General features: G+C 36.9%; 1 protein-coding gene across 1 annotated transcript in view; it reads left to right on the top strand.

Moving 5' to 3' along the window:
• Positions 1–495: 495 nt before the first annotated feature.
• Positions 496–18,185, top strand: part of C5 (complement C5) — a 79,684-nt gene continuing 61,994 nt past the window's right edge. The window contains exons 1-6 of the mRNA XM_026513879.4: positions 496–664; positions 4,069–4,261; positions 6,737–6,899; positions 10,863–10,933; positions 14,071–14,162; positions 16,372–16,454. Coding sequence (XP_026369664.1) covers positions 600–664; positions 4,069–4,261; positions 6,737–6,899; positions 10,863–10,933; positions 14,071–14,162; positions 16,372–16,454 — 667 coding nt within the window. The 5' untranslated portion in view covers positions 496–599. The remainder of the gene's footprint in view (positions 665–4,068; positions 4,262–6,736; positions 6,900–10,862; positions 10,934–14,070; positions 14,163–16,371; positions 16,455–18,185) is intronic.

Below are 18,185 nucleotides of genomic sequence, written 5' to 3'. Positions count from 1 at the left end.
TCAGCTTCTTCTCTAGACTGGGACAGACCAAGGAACCATTCTATAGAGCTTCTTTGCAGATCTTTCTTGTCCTTAGGCCATTTCCAGTGCCATTGACACTGCTATTTAGGATTTCTCTAGAAAGGCTACCTCATGAGCCCTGTCTAAACCAGACCCATCGTAAAATCACCTCATTTTGAAACTGAATCCAAGTGAGTCTCTGTCAGTATCAGAGTGGATCTACCAGAGGAGTGCTCGCAGATGATAAAAATCGGAGGGATTGTCCTAACCAAGAGGGGAAAGGCCAAAGGCAATGAGACTACTGGCTTCTAGCTTTGAGCGGTTCATTGTAGTGCCAAATTCCCATGTTAGAATATCCTTATTTGTACTCATTAAAATAAATCTCTAGATGTAAATCCCTATAAAATATCTCCTACCTTTACATCTGGGCATTAAAGGGTGTGTCAGTTCTGATTTTAGTTTTCCTATTTAGCAGTCCCTCTTTCTGACATTAATAATTAACCAGTAAACTAACTTACCCAAATTCTTCAAGCTCAGTTTACTTAAAAGGAGAGTAACTTCAAGAAGGTTATATCCATGGTTTACTGCTAACTCCAGCCATGGGGCTTTGGGGCATACTTTGTTTTTTAATCTTCCTGGGTAAAAGTTGGGGACAGGAACAAACGTAAGTAAAAGAACCCATCTTCATTTTTCAATGCATTTTAGTTGCGATGAGTGAAAAATTTAACAGACAGCGTTAATTTGAAAATAACTTTCTACTTCCTAGAACACCAAGTGAATAGTCCATCTCTGAATGAGAAAGTCATGGAAGCATCTTGATTTGATGAGTGACTAACAATATGCCAGCTTTATGGGATTGTTACTTATAAAAGTTTACATAAGTGATTATTCGAATTCCTCTTCAAAAAAAAGCACAAAATAAACTCAGATTTCTTGCCATTGATTGCTTATTTGTATTTGGTACATAGTTTTCATCGTATGTTCCAGGTATTGTGTACATAGTAAAGCAGGTGTTACTTTGGGGTCAATTCTAATGCTGTGATTTGAAAAACAATTGTAATTATTTCAAATTTATGAATTCTTCACAAATTTTAGTGTTACTATTGAAATATTGTGCATTTTAAGGTAGGTCTTAAAATACTGATTTTGTATCTAGAAATAACATTTTAGTACTGAGAAGGAACTGGAGAGTATCTAATTGATTCTACTCATTTCACAAATAAGGATAAATCCAGACAGAGGGGAAAGTGACTTGCCAAAGGTCATGCTGCTGGAGGGAGACAAAAGCAGGACTTTTATTAAGGACACTTTCTTACCACTTCAATTTTTTTCATTTTGTCATAAATATATACCTACAAATATGTAAAATATAAATGTATACTCAGGATATCATAAATTTATAACACCCTCCCACCCCTAATCTGATTTTCTCACATGGCCACAATCACCCCATTCCCCAAATAGTTCTTGTATATCCCTTTTTAAAAGACAAGCGGCAGAAGTTCAAAAGAGATTGAGATTAGCGAGTTCAAATTAGTGGTAGAACTAGGACTGGAACCCAGGTCCCATGGTTCTGAGTTCTTTCTACTATATTGTACTGGCCCTTAATAAACATCTCCCCTCTTTCTCTGAAAAAGTGAGAGTGTACCATTTACAGCATGGCAACCAATTTAGTTAATTTGATTGACTGATTGATTTAACAAAAATTTATTGAGCACCTACCATGTGCTAGGCCCTGGGGATATAGTAGATGGTATAAAGCTTGCATTTTACTGGGAGAAGCAAATCATGGATGGATGAATGAACCAATGAATGAAGGACTAAATAAGGTCGAAGGGTTATTATGCAAGGAAGAAAATAATAAAGGAAAATAGAGGATAAGGAAATGATGGGACATGGCCCAAAAGTGTAGAGAGGAAATGTTCTTTAAGGAGGTGACACTCAAACAGAACTTGAAGGAAGTGAGGGGGGGAGCAAACTATGCAAATATCTGGGGAAAGAACATTCCAGGTAGAGGCCAAAATAATATTGTTGCCTCTCTGCAAGCTCAGTGGCCTGATCCTCTTAAACTATTGAAAGAAAATAAGAAAAGTGTGATTTTTTTTTTATATGAATAGATTGTGGTACTGATAAACCAGTAAGGACCAAAATCTATATGAAGAGTGATTCCAAAGCCATCTTTTAGAGACTTCCAACTACTAAATATTTTATGTTTTATCACTCTCACCACCACATAGACAATTCAAACTTAAAACAATATTAAATTGAAAAAGATAAAACTTATGAGAACGCTGAAACTAAAATAGCTTTTTCCCCTAGATTTTTCAAATTGCAGAACTCTTGCTAAATCCAGTTTAGCGTAACAATTGAAATTGTTAATTCGGGAAACAGGTTGCTTGGGTTCAGCTCCTAATTCTATAACTTAACTGTCTGACCTTGGGCAAGTTAATTATCAGTTTCTTCATCTGTGAAATGGGAATAATAGCAAGACCTTCTTCACAGAGTGGTTGTAGCAACTCAGTGAGTGTGTGTGTGTGTGTGTGCATATATATTTCTTAAAACAGTGCCTAGCACAGGGTAAGATTTCAGGAAATGTACCTTATCAGCAGAGCTTAAATTTTCTCATTTTCTACTGTTCCAGGATAAGCATATGAGGAATTCAGATAATGGTTGGAAGTCTGGAGATTCTTTTCCCTTTTACAATTTGTCTATTAGTGATTCCAAATTCGTTGTCTTGGAGGAGACTGACAGATGTTTTAAAAGGACTTAATTGCTTCCAAATTAATTTCACTGTTACCAAAGACTTGCTGACTTTTTAAATGTTGTAATGTTGAGAGAGGCCTGTAAGAATTCTGCCAGGTGTGGTGGCAGGTGTCCTCCAGGCCTGTTTGGCCACTTGAATTAGTCACTTCAACCCTTTTGGGTTGAAGCACACTTCTTTCTTCCTGTGTGATAGCACCTGTAGCTCTCACTATTCAAATTAGATATTTTCATGATATTTAATTAATAACCTAGTTTATATTTTTAAGTTTTCTTTTAATAAAACAATGAAAATACACACATTTAAAATGTTATTTCAAAAACTGATATAGATTCATTTCCATTCTTATATAAACCACATGAAAAATAAAACTGGAAATAATAGCCTGGGGTTGTAAACATAGCTTGTAAACCCTAACCTCAATTACACATGTTAACGGCTGAGAGAAAGACCTGAATATAAAGTTCTGCCTTATTCACTTATAAGCCGCGTGACCTTGGTCAAATCATCCTCTTTTCACTTGCAAAATAGGAATAATATTAGTATCTACACCATTGGCCTGTTGTAAAAATTAAAAGAGTTGTATATAGAGTACAAATGCAGCCTCTCCTATGGTAACTATTCACTTAATATCATCATTATTGTTGTATGATTTTTACTATTCTTCAAAGACCTCCATCAGTCCTTCCATTTCTAAATGCATTCCCCCGGCTCACTCTTATTGTATCCTTTTCTGTAGCCACTCATGGTATAACACAATACTTCTAAGATTGCTTCCTTTTAACTAATTTAGTGAAATTAATGAATCTTAATATTTATTGAGTACAAAGCATGCTAGGTGTTTTCATGTAAAATATTCTCATTTCCTCCTTACTGCAAGCTGGTCAGGAAGGTGATACCTTTACAGGTAGATTATTTTGGTCTTAGAAAGGGTTAATGACTTTACCATGGTCATTCAGCCGGTAGATGACAGAGCTGCAATTCAAGCACTGGTGTTTTGTTGCCTTTTTCTTCATTGAGCAAAAATATTGGCCCTATTTACATGTTCCAATCAACAGCATTTAAAGTTTTTCTCTGCTGCAGAGATTTCTCCAGTTCTATTTCTCAAGTCTTAATTCCAAGCTACTACTTCTTGGAAACTATGCTGAAATTATCATGGATCACTAATAAATTTGGATTTTAAAATAATCCCTTTTAAGTTGAGAAAATGTGCCTATTAGAATCTCTCAAGTGAGATGAAAAAATTAGAAATATAACAAAATACATCACCTCAAGATATTGGTCCTACTGTTTTCCTGTTTCAACAGATATGTCATTTCGGCACCAAAAGTATTCCGTGTTGGAGCATCTGAAAATATTGTAATTCAAGTTTATGGATATACTGAAGAATTTGATGCAACAATCTCTATTAAAAGTTATCCTGATAAAAAATTTACTTACTCTTCAGGCCATGTTACTTTATCCTCAGAAAATAAATTCCAAAACGCTGCAGTCTTAACAGTATGTATTTATTCTTCATTTTCTTTATACATACAGAATATTCTCAATAAAATGTGTAGCAAATTTTAATGTTGATAATGTAGAGATTTGGCCATTTATATCACTCACCACTGTGTGATTACTAAGTGATGTCAGTCACCAATGATAATATGGATGAAACAGAAAATTCTAAATAGAGTTATGTCCGCTTTTTGAGCAATGCATGTAAATTATGATGTTTGTATTGGAAAATAAAATTGTACTAATGTAAAGATATTTGGAAATGAATTGAAAATACTTGTTTACTGTGAAAATTGTCATTATAAAGAAATAGAAAAATATGAATATGCATCTTGATCTGTAATGCATTGCCTACAAAAACCCAAGGCTGCTATTAAACATTTGCTAGTTTAAACTCCAATATTTGTCAATTATAGCTTCCAAAACTAATAAAATCACTGATTACTAAAGTGAATAGCTCTCATTGACAACTTGTAGTTAATACAAAGAACAATATGGATCAAATAACTTTTCCTTCTATTTAAGTATTGTAGTGCACCTTGGTTAGAGAACGGCTTGCAACTCATTTCTTATTTAAAATTCTAACTAAAAATTACTTTCATACTCAAAATATTGTTTTAAAGTCTGATAAAAATTCAAAAATAAAAAAACCAGAAAATCAAAGACTACTAGACTTGGAAGGGACTTTGAGGTTCATTTAGACCAGTGTTTCTTTAAAGTGAGCTCTTTAAAAAGAAATTTAAATTTGAAATTTGAAAACAGCTTAAGATTAGAATTATATTGATATTTAGTATTTTGAACTTATTTTGTAAAATTTTTCTGATTTTATAATTAAGTAAAACTCGTAAGCATAAAATTACACCTAGTCTTAGGTTTGTACATATTTAAGCAACGTTGTAATAAAAATAAGATTTTATATTATAAATAATTAGAAGTCAGCACTGAGAGTCCTCCAGAACATTTCATCCTTTAAAAGAGGTCTGTATATTACTCAAGTTTGAGAAACACTGATCTAAATAAATTCTAACCAAATGTAAGAATTTTTTCATTAATGTTCGTGATTGTAAATGCTCAAATTCCTTAAATACTTCCACTTACTGGATTTATTAAGAATTAAAATTAATTTCCCAATTAAATTCAGTGGACACTCTTTTCTGATGTCACTAAGATGTTTAGTGTGACTGTTACCTTTAAATTTAAATCAATCAAATTTAACTATAATAAAAAATTCAGGGGTGCCTGGGTGGCTCAGACGTTAAGCGTCTGCCTTCGGCTCAGGGCGTGATCCCAGAGTTCTGGGATCAAGCCCCGCATCGGGCTCCTCTGCTGGGAGCCTGCTTCTTCCTCTCCCACTCCCCCTGCTTGTGTTCCCTCTCTCGCTGGCTGTCTCTCTCTCTGTCAAATAAATAAATAAAATCTTTTAAAAAAATAACTATAATAAAAAATTCAGTTCATGAGTCACAATAGCCCCATTCCAAGTGCTCAAATAGCCACATGTGACTGGCAAGTACCTTGTTGGACAACATAGATATCGAGCGTTTTCATCATCATAGAAAGTTCTCTTGACTCGCACGGACTCAGTTAATTGAAAGATTAAGTAGAGAATCATAAAACTTGATGCATATCTTCAGCATTTAATTTTATCTTAACATTATAACGTATCTTTGTTTGCTGATTGTTTGATGTTATGCCAACGTCTTTTTTTTAAGCGTGGGTCCCCTGGTTGGAGGGTTAAATCTTATTTATTACATGTCACACCTTTAATGAATCATCTTTGTTTACAGTTCTTTTCCTTTAAAGTGGAGAAATAGCTTAAAGACACTTGCAAGGCAGTCTGAATGCAGAATCTTCATAGGCTGTTGCTGTCTTCCAAACTTTGACAGTGCTCTCACATGTTTGATTCCACAGCAGTTGGGTTTAGTGATTAACTTTTATCCCACGTGTCCGAAGCCTGAGTTTTCATAGAAACACTCTTCTTTCTTTTATTACTCCTTATATGTATTATATTTGTATATCATACAGTGTAAAGTGGATAATTGCAATTACATACACCAAATGAGAAAGCATGCAGCTCACCTTGGGAGCAGAGGGATAGAGATAAAGTACAGTGTCCTGAACATCAGTCAGGATGTTGAACTGAGGGAGTGAACAGCATGCTAATCCAGTGCTGACCAAGTGAAAGTTTGTTAAGAAGCGTCTGTAGTAGTAGTTTTACTAAATGTGTATAAAATTTAGGAAAAATGGAAACCAAAATACTTTTAATTGCTTAAAGCTAAATTTTGACTATGATATTTGACACTGACAAGCTTTGGGTAGAATTTATTCACTATTCTGTCTCTACGACTTTTTAAATGGTAAAATACATATACTCATTTTTTTGTGTGTGTTCTAATGAGATGACAGTGGTATTTAGAAAATCAACATGTTTTATAACCTAAAAATTATACTCTATTCCGTCAATTTTTTCTTTTACAGATACAACCCAAACAATTGTCTGGAGGACAAAACCCAGTTTCACATGTGTATTTGGAAGTTGTATCGAGGCATTTTTCAAGATCAAAAAAAGTGCCAGTAATCTATGACAATGGATTTCTCTTCATTCATACAGATAAACCCGTTTATACTCCACAACAGTCAGGTAGGGTATAAGATGTTGCTTTCTCTGGTGGAGAGGGGGCGATTGACATATTGTAGAGATTTTTTTAACACTTGAAATTAAGTGGAGGCAAGTTTCCAACTTGCTCAAGAGAGTCTCAATACCCAATGACTTTTACATTTATAAATACTATTTTAATTTAAAAGTTATATGGAAATTGCTAAATATATAATTTATACTTAAATATAAATTATAAGTCATTTGGAAACTGCAAAATCAGCAATTATATTATCTGCCTCATTAGTTATTTCCATGAAGAAAAAAGGTTTTTAGGGGTGCCTGGGTGGCTCAGTCGTTAAGCGTCTGCCTTCAGTTCAGGGCGTGATCCCAGGGTCCTGGGATCGAGCCCCGCATCGGGCTCCTCTGCTGTGAGCCTGCTTCTTCCTCTCCCACTCCCGCTGCTTGTGTCCCCTCTCTCGCTGGCTGTCTCTCTCTCTGTCAAATAAATAAATAAAATCTTTTAAAAAAAAAGCTTTTTAAAAATTGTGAAATGTTGTGTTATATCTTATTTATTAAATAAGTGTAAGGTATAATTACAAATACAATTTTGGCAATGGAAAAATAATTTATTATAGAGCCATGTTCATAAAAAAAATTCCTTTGACTTTGGAGCTATTCCTCAAATTCAGAAAATAAATCCAACCCTAGGAGATCAAATGTTTCAGCCAAGAGTAAACTAGATCACAGAAATATATGGATATTAATTTTCTAAGGGGATCTACCTAAGAAAATTTCTAATAGAGCATGGCTTCATATTCATGGTTCTTCTGCTAGTGGGAGAAAGGGCAGAATAGCAGTCAAAATTGAAGGATTGAGAAATGGCTGGATTTATTCCCAGTGAGCCAAAGGTAAAACTCAGAAAAGTGTAAAACCTACCCAAATATGGTCTCATGTCTGCAGTCATTGGAATCCTCCATCTCTCCCTCTCGCAGTCGTTCACATCAGAGATGGAATTATAAGAGAACTCTGTGTGGGAGGGGAGTTTATGGAGTTTCAATGATGCTGCTATTGGTGAAGTACAGGTGAAGAGAAGCAGGACCAGCCAGCTTTGTTGAAAAACTTTTCACATAGTGCATGCTTGCTAAATGTTGATGATGTTGGGGATGACAGTAATAGAATGGAATAGGCCTACATCTGTTCTGCAGGTGTACCTGTCCTGACAAGCTCAGAAAGGAAAGGCCTAGAGAGGGTGGGATATTGCTGTCAGCTTGAACAGATTGTCATTGGCCAGAGTAGTACCATCTCTTGACTCTAAGAAGAGGACCTGATATATACATAGAGCCCATAAAGCGTGGGCCCTTTAAAACATACTCATACCTAGAAACAAACATATCTTTGCCCTTGTCCTCTTCTGATATTAAAGGACTAATTTAGAAGAGATTCTGGAGCCAAATTGTCTGGGTTCAAATCCCAGCTTGGGCTGTTATGAGCTCTGTGACCCTGTACTTGTTACTCAATCTCTCTGAGCCCCACTTTCCTCATCTGTAAAGTAGAGATCATAATAGAACTTACCTCACAGAATTGTTGTGAGAGGTAGGTGAATTCGTATGGGTAAAGCACTTGAAACAATGCCCAGAACAGAGTAAGCACTGGGAAAGTGTTTTCCATTACTGTTTGATCTGTGGAGTAGCACAAAACCTTCTTTACACAGAAGGAAAAAAAAAATTACTTAAAAGTAGTTCTCTTAGAAATTGATTAAGTCTTGCTATTTATAGCTTTAATGTCCTAATCCACACATTTAATCTGAAGATCCTTGAGGGATTTTTAGTATAAGCATCTTTAGGATAAAGGCTTAAATCTTCAAGGCTTTGTGGGATAAGGACTTTAGAATATTGACCAAAATCCTTCAATTTCATGCAGCCTGTGTCCTGCCTTCCCCCCCAGCTTTCTCATTCACCATACTCCCCCTCATCTGTGGAAACCTGCCGAACTGACCTCTTTTTATTTGCTTTCTCATACTCTTCCCCCCACCCATATGAAGGCCTGTATATCTCTGTCTGGTCCATTCATTCCCCCCACCCCCCCAACAACGTTGCCTTATTAATACCTACGCAGCCTTCTCTGACCTCTCTGATCACTTCAAATCTCCCTCTTCTGTGCTCTCAGGAAGCTGGACAGTGCTCTTTGTAGTGCTTCCTGCCCTGGAATTGTACATACTCTTGTGTGATCATGCGTTCGCTCTCTCCTGCACTCCGTTGGAAGACTTCCATGTTTGATTTGTCTCGCCGCCGCATCTCCAAGCGCAGCATAGTGCCTGCACATAGAAGGCATCAATACTTTTTTTAAAAAACCTAATAAACCATATCTTTGGTACTAAAGAATTATATTGATCTTGCCTCTGGTACACTGTTGCTATGAAGACAAGATTGATTTTCTAATCCAAACACAACCTGGGTTAGAAAGTAGATAAGTAGTAGGCATAAAAATAATAATACTAAAGTAAAAATAATAAGCATTTATTGAGTAGGTATTATGCGCCAGGATATGTAAAAGCTTTGTCTCATTTAGTTCTCGTAACACTATAAAGCAGATACTAACAGTTCTGTTTTAAGATGAGAGAACTAATATTTAGAGGGATTAAGTAGCCCACTCCAGGGCCACTAGGAAGTGGTAGTCATGGGAATGAAACCAAAATTTTGAACTCCAGGGCATGAGCTCTTACCTTTTTGTGACATATTGCCTCTGGCAGTATCCCAGTGACACTAGAGGATGAACTGGGTATGTCCATAATATAGAAGAGAGGACACAAGGTGGGAGAAAAGTGAGGGGGGAAGACAGCAGAGTGTGTATGTGTGTGTCTTGGGGGGGATTTACCGAACATTTTGCTTTGACCTTATGGTCTTAGTGAAACCAATTTTGGAGAGCTTAATGTGACTTCTTATGTAGAGCTTTAGGTAATACTGACCCTTTAAAGGGCTTATGGCTCCAGTTTAGTTTTATTTTGTGAGTAAAGTTTTGGCCATGAGACGATTTCATCATTAGTAAATGAACGTCAGAGAAATTACAATATGTCATATTGAAAGGAACTACAACAGCATGTCTCAAGCAGCTAAGAGTTCAATTCTAAGCCGATGCAGTTGTTTAAAAGGCAGGGATCTATTAATGGGCAGAAACAAATGAAGAGAACAAATCGTTCTTGAGCTCTTGCCATTACTCATTTGACAATGATGCAACCATTTTAGGATCCGGCTCAACGAATCTAACAAAACCATACAATTCAAAACTGACTTTAGCAACAATAAGGGATACTTTGGGGCCTTGTTGTTTTTTATATGTGCAAGAGTCTCTAAGGTCAAAATGAAACTATCTAATTTTCCATTAAAATCTACAACTCTAATATGAGACAATATAATATGGTATACTCCCATAAAACCATATGGGAGAGATCACTATTTTGCTATGAAATTCTCAATAAACAAGGGCCTAATGTGTGTTCCCAAAAAGTTGTATAGAAATATATTTTAATAGGGGCGCCTGGGTGGCACAGCGGTTAAGCGTCTGCCTTCGGCTCAGGGCGTGATCCCGGCGTTCTGGGATCGAGCCCCACATCAGGCTCTTCCGCTATGAGCCTGCTTCTTCCTCTCCCACTCCCCCTGCTTGTGTTCCCTCTCTCACTGGCTGTCTCTATCTCTGTTGAATGAATAAATAAAATAAAATCTTTAAAAAAAAAAGAAATATATTTTAATAAAGTGGACTGTACTTCGAATTCACTAGGAAAAGTGGCTCTTTAAAGGAATCCAAGAGGATTCTCTTTAAAGGAAAATAATCTTTAGTAGTATATATGTCTGTAAACTAACTTTTTCTTTCTTTAAGTATGAATTTTTGTGTATCAATTTTTGTGACTTTTTAAAAACTATACTCATCTCTTTTGAGAATGATTATTGTAAAAAATCAAAATACCCTTGTGGTTAACAGAGGTTTTGATGATATCCATTGTTCTTACAGTAAAGGTTAGAGTTTACTCACTGAATGACGACATGAAGCCAGCCAAAAGAGAAACTGTCTTAACTTACATAGTAAGTATGTTATTTATTTAAATAATAATTTAACTCATCTTTAGGATAAGATACATTGTTCCATAATCCTGCCCTAACACCACACTAACTCATTCAATGTTGGGTAAATGGTTATTGAACATCTTCTGTAGGTCTATAGGTCTATACCTCTACAGTAGATATATGTAAAACGTTCATGAAAAGTCACTTTCAACAAGTTATGATTTCAAACTAAATCCTTTAAATATATCCTCTATGGTTTCTGTCTTAAAGAGCATCAATAAATCACTAAGAATTGATTGAATATTAATTGAATTTTATATATGAGATTTTTGATTTGTACAATTCAAGATAAAGAATTACAATGTGGGCACTTACACTTAAGAAACTTAGAGTTTAGTAACATACTAGCACATGTGAAAAATAGTGTTTAACCATAAGATAAAGATCAGCAGTTATCAACCCTTTATCAGCGATGACATGATGACATGTGTAACAGATGACATGCGTAACAGATGACATGCCCACGTGCAACAAGCTCCCGTGGTCTTACCCAGTTTGTGTCACAACCCTACAAAATTTTTGTGGGGAAATAACTGCTCACCTAGTAGCAGTAGGTATATTACCCGTGGCCCTTCCCTGTAGGCTGCAGCACTTTTTCTCCTACCAATGAACCTCAGAAGATGAAAAATTTACCAGAACACGAGTAAAAAAGAGGAATATATAGGGATAACATTGACTGCTCTATAGTCTACACAGATCATAAACCTTTCACAAACTTTGTCTGACTATTTTATACTGAATTACTTGTGAAACATCAGAGTGTGCCAAGACTGTGGTTGATAACTGTCGATATAGACTGTAAACTCCGGTAGTTTAGAAAAGAGATTAGGGAGGCCAAGGGACCCTTCAAGGAAGAGTTGAGATTTGAACTGGGCCCGGAGCAATGAGTGGAATTGAAAGCGATGGAGAAGACATGGGCGGGTTGCTGGAAAAGAGCGACAGACAGCAGAGTCAGAGGTAAAAAGGATTGGACAGGAAGAAATCAACCTGATTCCAGGGCAGAGGCGTCCCTGGCAACAAAGGGGTAAATAAGATTTTGAAAGTTAGACTAGGGCCAGAGACTTGAATCACCAGACCTGGAAGTGAAGAATTCACGTGGCAGGTGGTAGGGAGTCCATGCAGATTTACTGAAGGGACAGGACCAAGGATGGAAGGGAACGTGTAGCCATGAGCACCACTGTGGTGGAAATGAAGGAATGTGCAGTGGGAACCCCAGGCTGAGCTGCTGCAGAAGTCCTGATGCAGGGAGAGAGAGGTGTGCTGTCAGCAGCAGGAGAAATGCAGAGAGCGGCCTCCCAGACTGCCTGAACGAGGGTGGGGAGAGGAAGCCCATGAGAGTCACACTGACAGCTGCAGGGAAGCGGATGGGAATTCACCAGTTCACGACAATGGTTTATGTGTGCTAACTTGTCCTAAAGCTGTGAGTCTTTTCCTCTGGAACCCAAGATTTGAGTGTAGGAATAGACGTACACACTGAGTAGATACTACAGGACAAAACCCCACTAGAGAATAAACCAAACAAAGGATACAGTGGGGCAAATGACACATGGGCTCAGAGGGCAGACCAAATGGAGGTAAGAGTCACAGCTGACAGTGATCTTTTTCTGGAATAGAAAAGGTTTCAATTAAAGGAATAGATGTGGATTTTTACAAAATAATGAAGAACTTTCTGTTAAGAAATAGCACGAGTTTTCCAATGGCAACAGGAGGGACTAAGAAGTGAGATAGCAAATAAACTGGCTGAGTGGTATAGGGAGTCTCGAAGGGAAGGAAGGAGAGTGTCCAGCTCAAATGCCCTTTTCCTGTCAGAAAATACTAGAGGATGAGAACAGATGCTCTTTAATTTATTTCTCCTGGTTGAGCTTGAGTGATGAAAAATCCTGGCACCATGCAAGGAAGAGTGGATGTTGGTCGTCCCATGTAGGAGCTGCCCCAGGAAGAGAGGATTGAGGAGTCTGGTCCCAGAGCCACAGAGAATCAGTATACAAGAAGTATCCTGAAAATAGTGCTCAAGAGACATCATCTTAGAAGCACTGTGCATGATCACCTGCAGGGATAAGGAACAGCCCAGATGATATTTAGCTGCGATCCTAATCCTTGTTTAGAATAGACCTTGTAACTCCAGGGAAAAATACCTTAAAATCCTGGCCGTGAATTCCAGAGTCATGGCACATGGTGGTAAATTTCTGTGTTAAGGTCAAAATGAACCTTGTTGTCCATGAAAGTAGTAGGTGTAGTCCAAAGAAAGTAAAATACCTCATTTTGGTAATTTTCAAACCCACACACAAAGGGGAGTTTATGGGGAAGTTTTATGAAAACTTTCAAGTTTGTTTAACCATTTTGAGTGTTTTATCAAGTTCAAAAGGTTCATAGTGCACAGATATAGAATATCTAGCTAATTAGGGGTGCCTGGGTGGCTCAGTCATTAAGCGTCTGCCTTCGGCTCAGGGCATGATCCCAGGGTCCTGGGATCGAGCCCCGCATCGGGCTCCTCTGCTGTGAGCCTGCTTCTTCCTCTCCCACTCCCCCTGCTTGTGTTCCCTCTCTCACTGGCTGTCTCTATCTCTGTCGAATAAATAAATAAAATCTTAAAAAAAAAAAAGAATATCTAGCTAATTAAAGCATTTTATAGTATATTTGCTTTGGAAAACTTCAAATGAACAGATATGAAATTTAGATTCTGGTATCTATAAGGCCTGTTAATTTACATTTGGTTAGTTGTAACATCAATTATTGTTACATTTCTTTTTTTAGTTATGCAATAGAAAGTTGAGTCTCTTCTGGATAATTGAGGCTAGGATATCCTGGATACCAATGAAAACCTTGCCTCCCTCCCTTCCTCTGTGTGTGTGTGTGTGTGTGTGTGTGTGTGTGTGTGTATAGCAAGAGATGGAGGAGAGTTTTAAGAGGGAGGGAAGTAGCTTAAATGCACCCTATTTGCCTTTCACAACATTCAAGTACTCTTCCTCCTTCATATTTAACTTGAAGACGTAGATAGTTGTTAGTAAATACTTCTGTAGGTCAAAGGTATTATAATCAGTTGATTTTTTTTAATGTGGCTTATGTGCTCTGAGGTTGTTTGTTTTTATTCAAAGGATCCTGAAGGATCAGAAGTGGACATTGTAGAAGAAAATGATTATACTGGAATCATCTCTTTTCCTGACTTCAAGATTCCATCGAATCCTAAGTATTTTAAAGCATTTGTTAATAACGTTAATAAAGTTTTCTCTAGAAAGCACATCTGGAACTTTGGGTTGTGAGGCAGACAACCAGTTAGATGGAGCCACCTGGTGTTAACAAAGGATGTGAGCGTGAAAGAAATGAGGGTGTGCAAAGGAGTGCACTTGGGATGCACACGGGGGCTGTACAGAATTGTTGCAGCACTATATCGTATGCTGAAACTAATATAACACTGTATGTTAACTCACTGGAATTAAGATAAAATAAAATAAAACAAATAAAAAGTAGAAAGACCCCAAAATTTTTTAAACAACAACAACAAAAAATGAAAGGGCACAATGTAAGTTTGAATATTAAAAAGAAAATTTAAGTCAAATGAGAAGTGAGGCTCAGTTTCTGACCAAAAAAACAAACAAACAAAAAAACCCTCCCAATACTTCCCACCAATTCTCTTTATATATAGAAATAAAAATTTGGAAGACGCAGAAATAGTCCCTGGGCTTTTTTTCATTAAAACCATCAACTCTCTACCCTTCAAGGAATCTAATAGACATCAGTCTAAAAGGCTGGAGTGGTCCCATGCCTTGCTCTGAGAGTTATAAAAATATTGGTCCTCCATAGTCTTTGTCTGCATAAACTACCAGAAGGCAGATTTTAAGAGGGAGAGTGTTCTCAGAGCCATTTCCTTTTCTGGCCTCATGTTAAAGGATTTAAGAACATGTTTTAACAGAATGCAATGTAATAAATATTTGGTGAACACATTCCTGATATGTGCAAAGCACGTAGGGAGTGAGATACACAAAATAGAAATGAATAATCCACAGTCCCTGCCTTCAAAGGACTTATAATTGAGTAGGACAAATAAGTGTACTTGTAAATGGTTAAATACAACTTTAAAGCAAAATCTCCTTGTGGTCATTTTTCTGCACTCTGGAAGGGAGTCACAGTTTGTTGTTTGTAGTTAATTGACTGAAGATTTTCTAGAAATATGAGTGAAATTAGGGATTTAATTTTTAAATTGTATACTTTCTTGAAAATACTACCTGCTCTATAGCACAGAATTGATCTTATTATTTTATAACTATTATCATTTATCCAACTGTTATCCAACTTCATCTTGTGCCATTTGCTCCTTGACAGATTATGTGTCAGACATGATGGGCTCTCACGAACACTACTTTCCTACCCCAGTACCTTTGCACATGTTGTCCCCTCTACTTAGAATGTGCCTCAGTTTGCTGTTCACAAGGCTGACTTCTCATTCTTTAGGACACAGAGCAAATGCTCCCTATTCAAAGAGGCTGTTCCTGGATGCATAATTTAATGTAGTCCCTCTCCTTTTCTCTCTTATTTATTTACTTCATGGCACTTATCTCAATGTTACACTTATTTATTTGTTTGCCTTTTTATTTTGTCTGTGTTGCTCACTGTTGTATCTTCAGCACTTTAACATAACAGGCACTTGATAAATATTCATTGAATTAATGATGATGATGATAGTCATAATATTAAGTATTAATTGCATAACCAATGTGCAAGGTAAATATTTTTTTCATTGCACAAATGAGGTTAAACAACTTGCCCAAATCCATTCTGCCAGTAAATGGAAAGCTGGGAATTGGAAATTTCATGGACTGTTAGCTCTATAAAGGCAGAAATTCTTCTATTTTGTTCACTTTTATCTCTAGTTCTTACGCCAGTGCTCAGTAAATATTTTTAAATAAAGATTGTTAATTAAATTCAGGTCATTTTCCTCTTTAAATGAACCATACTTTGTCTCTAACCATAACTCCTTTTATGTGAGGTGTGAGTTTTATTATCTGGATAAGCTTGACCTTGTTATATGTTTCTAGAAATGTTAGTATGGATGTCCTACTATAGTGTGGATTTTAGTATTATGTTAGTATAATTATGGTCCACAACTAAGTTAATCCTCAAGTTTCATAAGCTCTTCAAATCAAAGCTATTGACTATATTAAGACAAAATACCTGAAAAAATAACACAATATATGAGAAACTCATTACTAAAAAATTTTTATTATCCTTGAAACACTCAATTATTTCTGTTTATTACTTAAAGATCTACACAAATAAAATATATTACTTGGGCTAAATCTCTACTTTTTCCTTTTTAAAACAGGAATCGATTAGATTTCCTTTGGACAAATTAAAAATATTTGATAACTTCTATAATTTTAAATATTTTGTCTCCACAGATACGGTGTGTGGACAATCCGAGCTAAATATAAAGAGGACTTTTCAACAACGGGAACTACATATTTTGAAATTAAAGAATATGGTAATTTGTGACAATTAAAAGTTTACCTGTAAAAAGTTAGTGTTTTTGCAGTTGTGCTTTTCATTAGTGAACTTAATGCAGAATCACTCCCAGAGGAAGATGAGGCAGCCTGACGGGGATGGTTAGAAGTACTGGCTGAGGAGGTTGGGAGAGTGTAGTTGTTGGAATGCTTCGGCTCTTGTTCCAGCATGCCCTTGTTCCCCTTGAACAAGCTCATCAACATTTCTGGACTTGTGTTCCTCATCACAGAGCCAGAAGAAACCTAGTGACCCATGGAGCTTGACGAGTTAAGGTCAAAAATTATGATTTTAGAAGAAAGTTAAATAGGCAGAGATGCGGTGACTAGAACCCAGCAAGACTAACGATTTGCTCAAGTCATTACAACCGATTAGTGGCAGTACAAGAACACCTGCATTTCCATCCCCCTAGTTCAGTACTGTTTTCCTTCTGGCTCAATCATATTAATGGACTAACAATTAACATATAAATAGCTTATCTTTCCATTTCTTTTTCTTTTTAAAGATTTTATTTACTCATTTGACAGAGAGAGAGAGACCACAGCAAGGGGAGCAGCAGGCAGAGGAGGCAGAGGGAGGAGAAGCAGACTCCCCGCTGAGCAGGGAGCCCAATGCAGGGCTGGATCCCAGGACCCTGGGATCATGACCTGAGCCAAAGGCAGACACCCAACTGACTGAGCCACGCAGGCGCCCCAATCTTTCCGTCTCTTATAGTTGTTTACTAGAGCACTTGTGTGTTCTGATATCAAATTTAGCTTTCTTTTGCTTGAAGTCATTTTTTATTCCTGCAGGAGACTTACAATATGGAGAATAAATACACAAATTTTAATAATTAGCAAACAAAACAGTGACCAAAAAAATTTGTTACACTGAAACAACTTTAAAAATTAGTGGGCCCTCAATAACCTATAATCCTAACTGATCTTCCTTCCTCCAAGTATTTTTGCTGCTTCTTGTGTATATCTAGAATTCATCCACCTCTTACCATCCTCATCAATTCATCACCAGGCTTCCTCCTGGACTACTGCAAAAGCCTCTCAATTGCTCTCTCTTCTTTCAAGCTATTCTCACTTGGTATTGGCCAAAATCTTGAAATGCAAATCTCATCATGTTATTTCACTTTTGAAAAGTCCCCAATAGCTCCTCATTCCTTTGCTAATGAAAATCGAAATCCTTATTTTGAGCTGGCCCCCGCCCTCCTCCTCTTGAGCCTCATTTTATAGCATTCATTCCCTTACTTCCCTCCAGCAGTGGTGACTTTGGGTAGAATATTCCATCTGCCTAGAATACTTTTCCCCTCCCTCATTCCCTAAGCAACGCCTTCTCATGTTTCAAGTCTTAGCTGAAAAGCCATTTATTCAGCAAATCTTTTCCTAACTTCTCTTTCCTGGGAAGGATTCACTCTACTTATATATTGGTTTTCATAACTATGGTGTAGGTGTTTATCTAATTATTTGCTAATCACTGTCTTCACTGCTTGACTGTGAGCTCAGTAAGGACAGGGTTTGTGTCTTTCTGTTCACTGGGATATCCCCATTAATAGGAGTGTGCCTGCTGCATAGCAAGTAGGTACTAGAAGAAAAGATGAAATGTTTTCTTCCACCTCATATCATAGAGAGAACACACCTGCCTTCATCTTTGGTAACAGGAATGCAGCCTAGAGCAACAAAGGGCCTTCCCCTTTGAGACTTCTCCATCTAGAAAACACGAGCCA

Source organism: Ursus arctos, unplaced genomic scaffold, assembly GCF_023065955.2.
Source record: "Ursus arctos isolate Adak ecotype North America unplaced genomic scaffold, UrsArc2.0 scaffold_18, whole genome shotgun sequence".
Classification (NCBI taxonomy): Eukaryota; Metazoa; Chordata; class Mammalia; order Carnivora; family Ursidae; genus Ursus; species Ursus arctos.
Note: the sequence above shows the minus strand (reverse complement) of the source record. Positions and strands in the feature narration are given on the sequence as shown.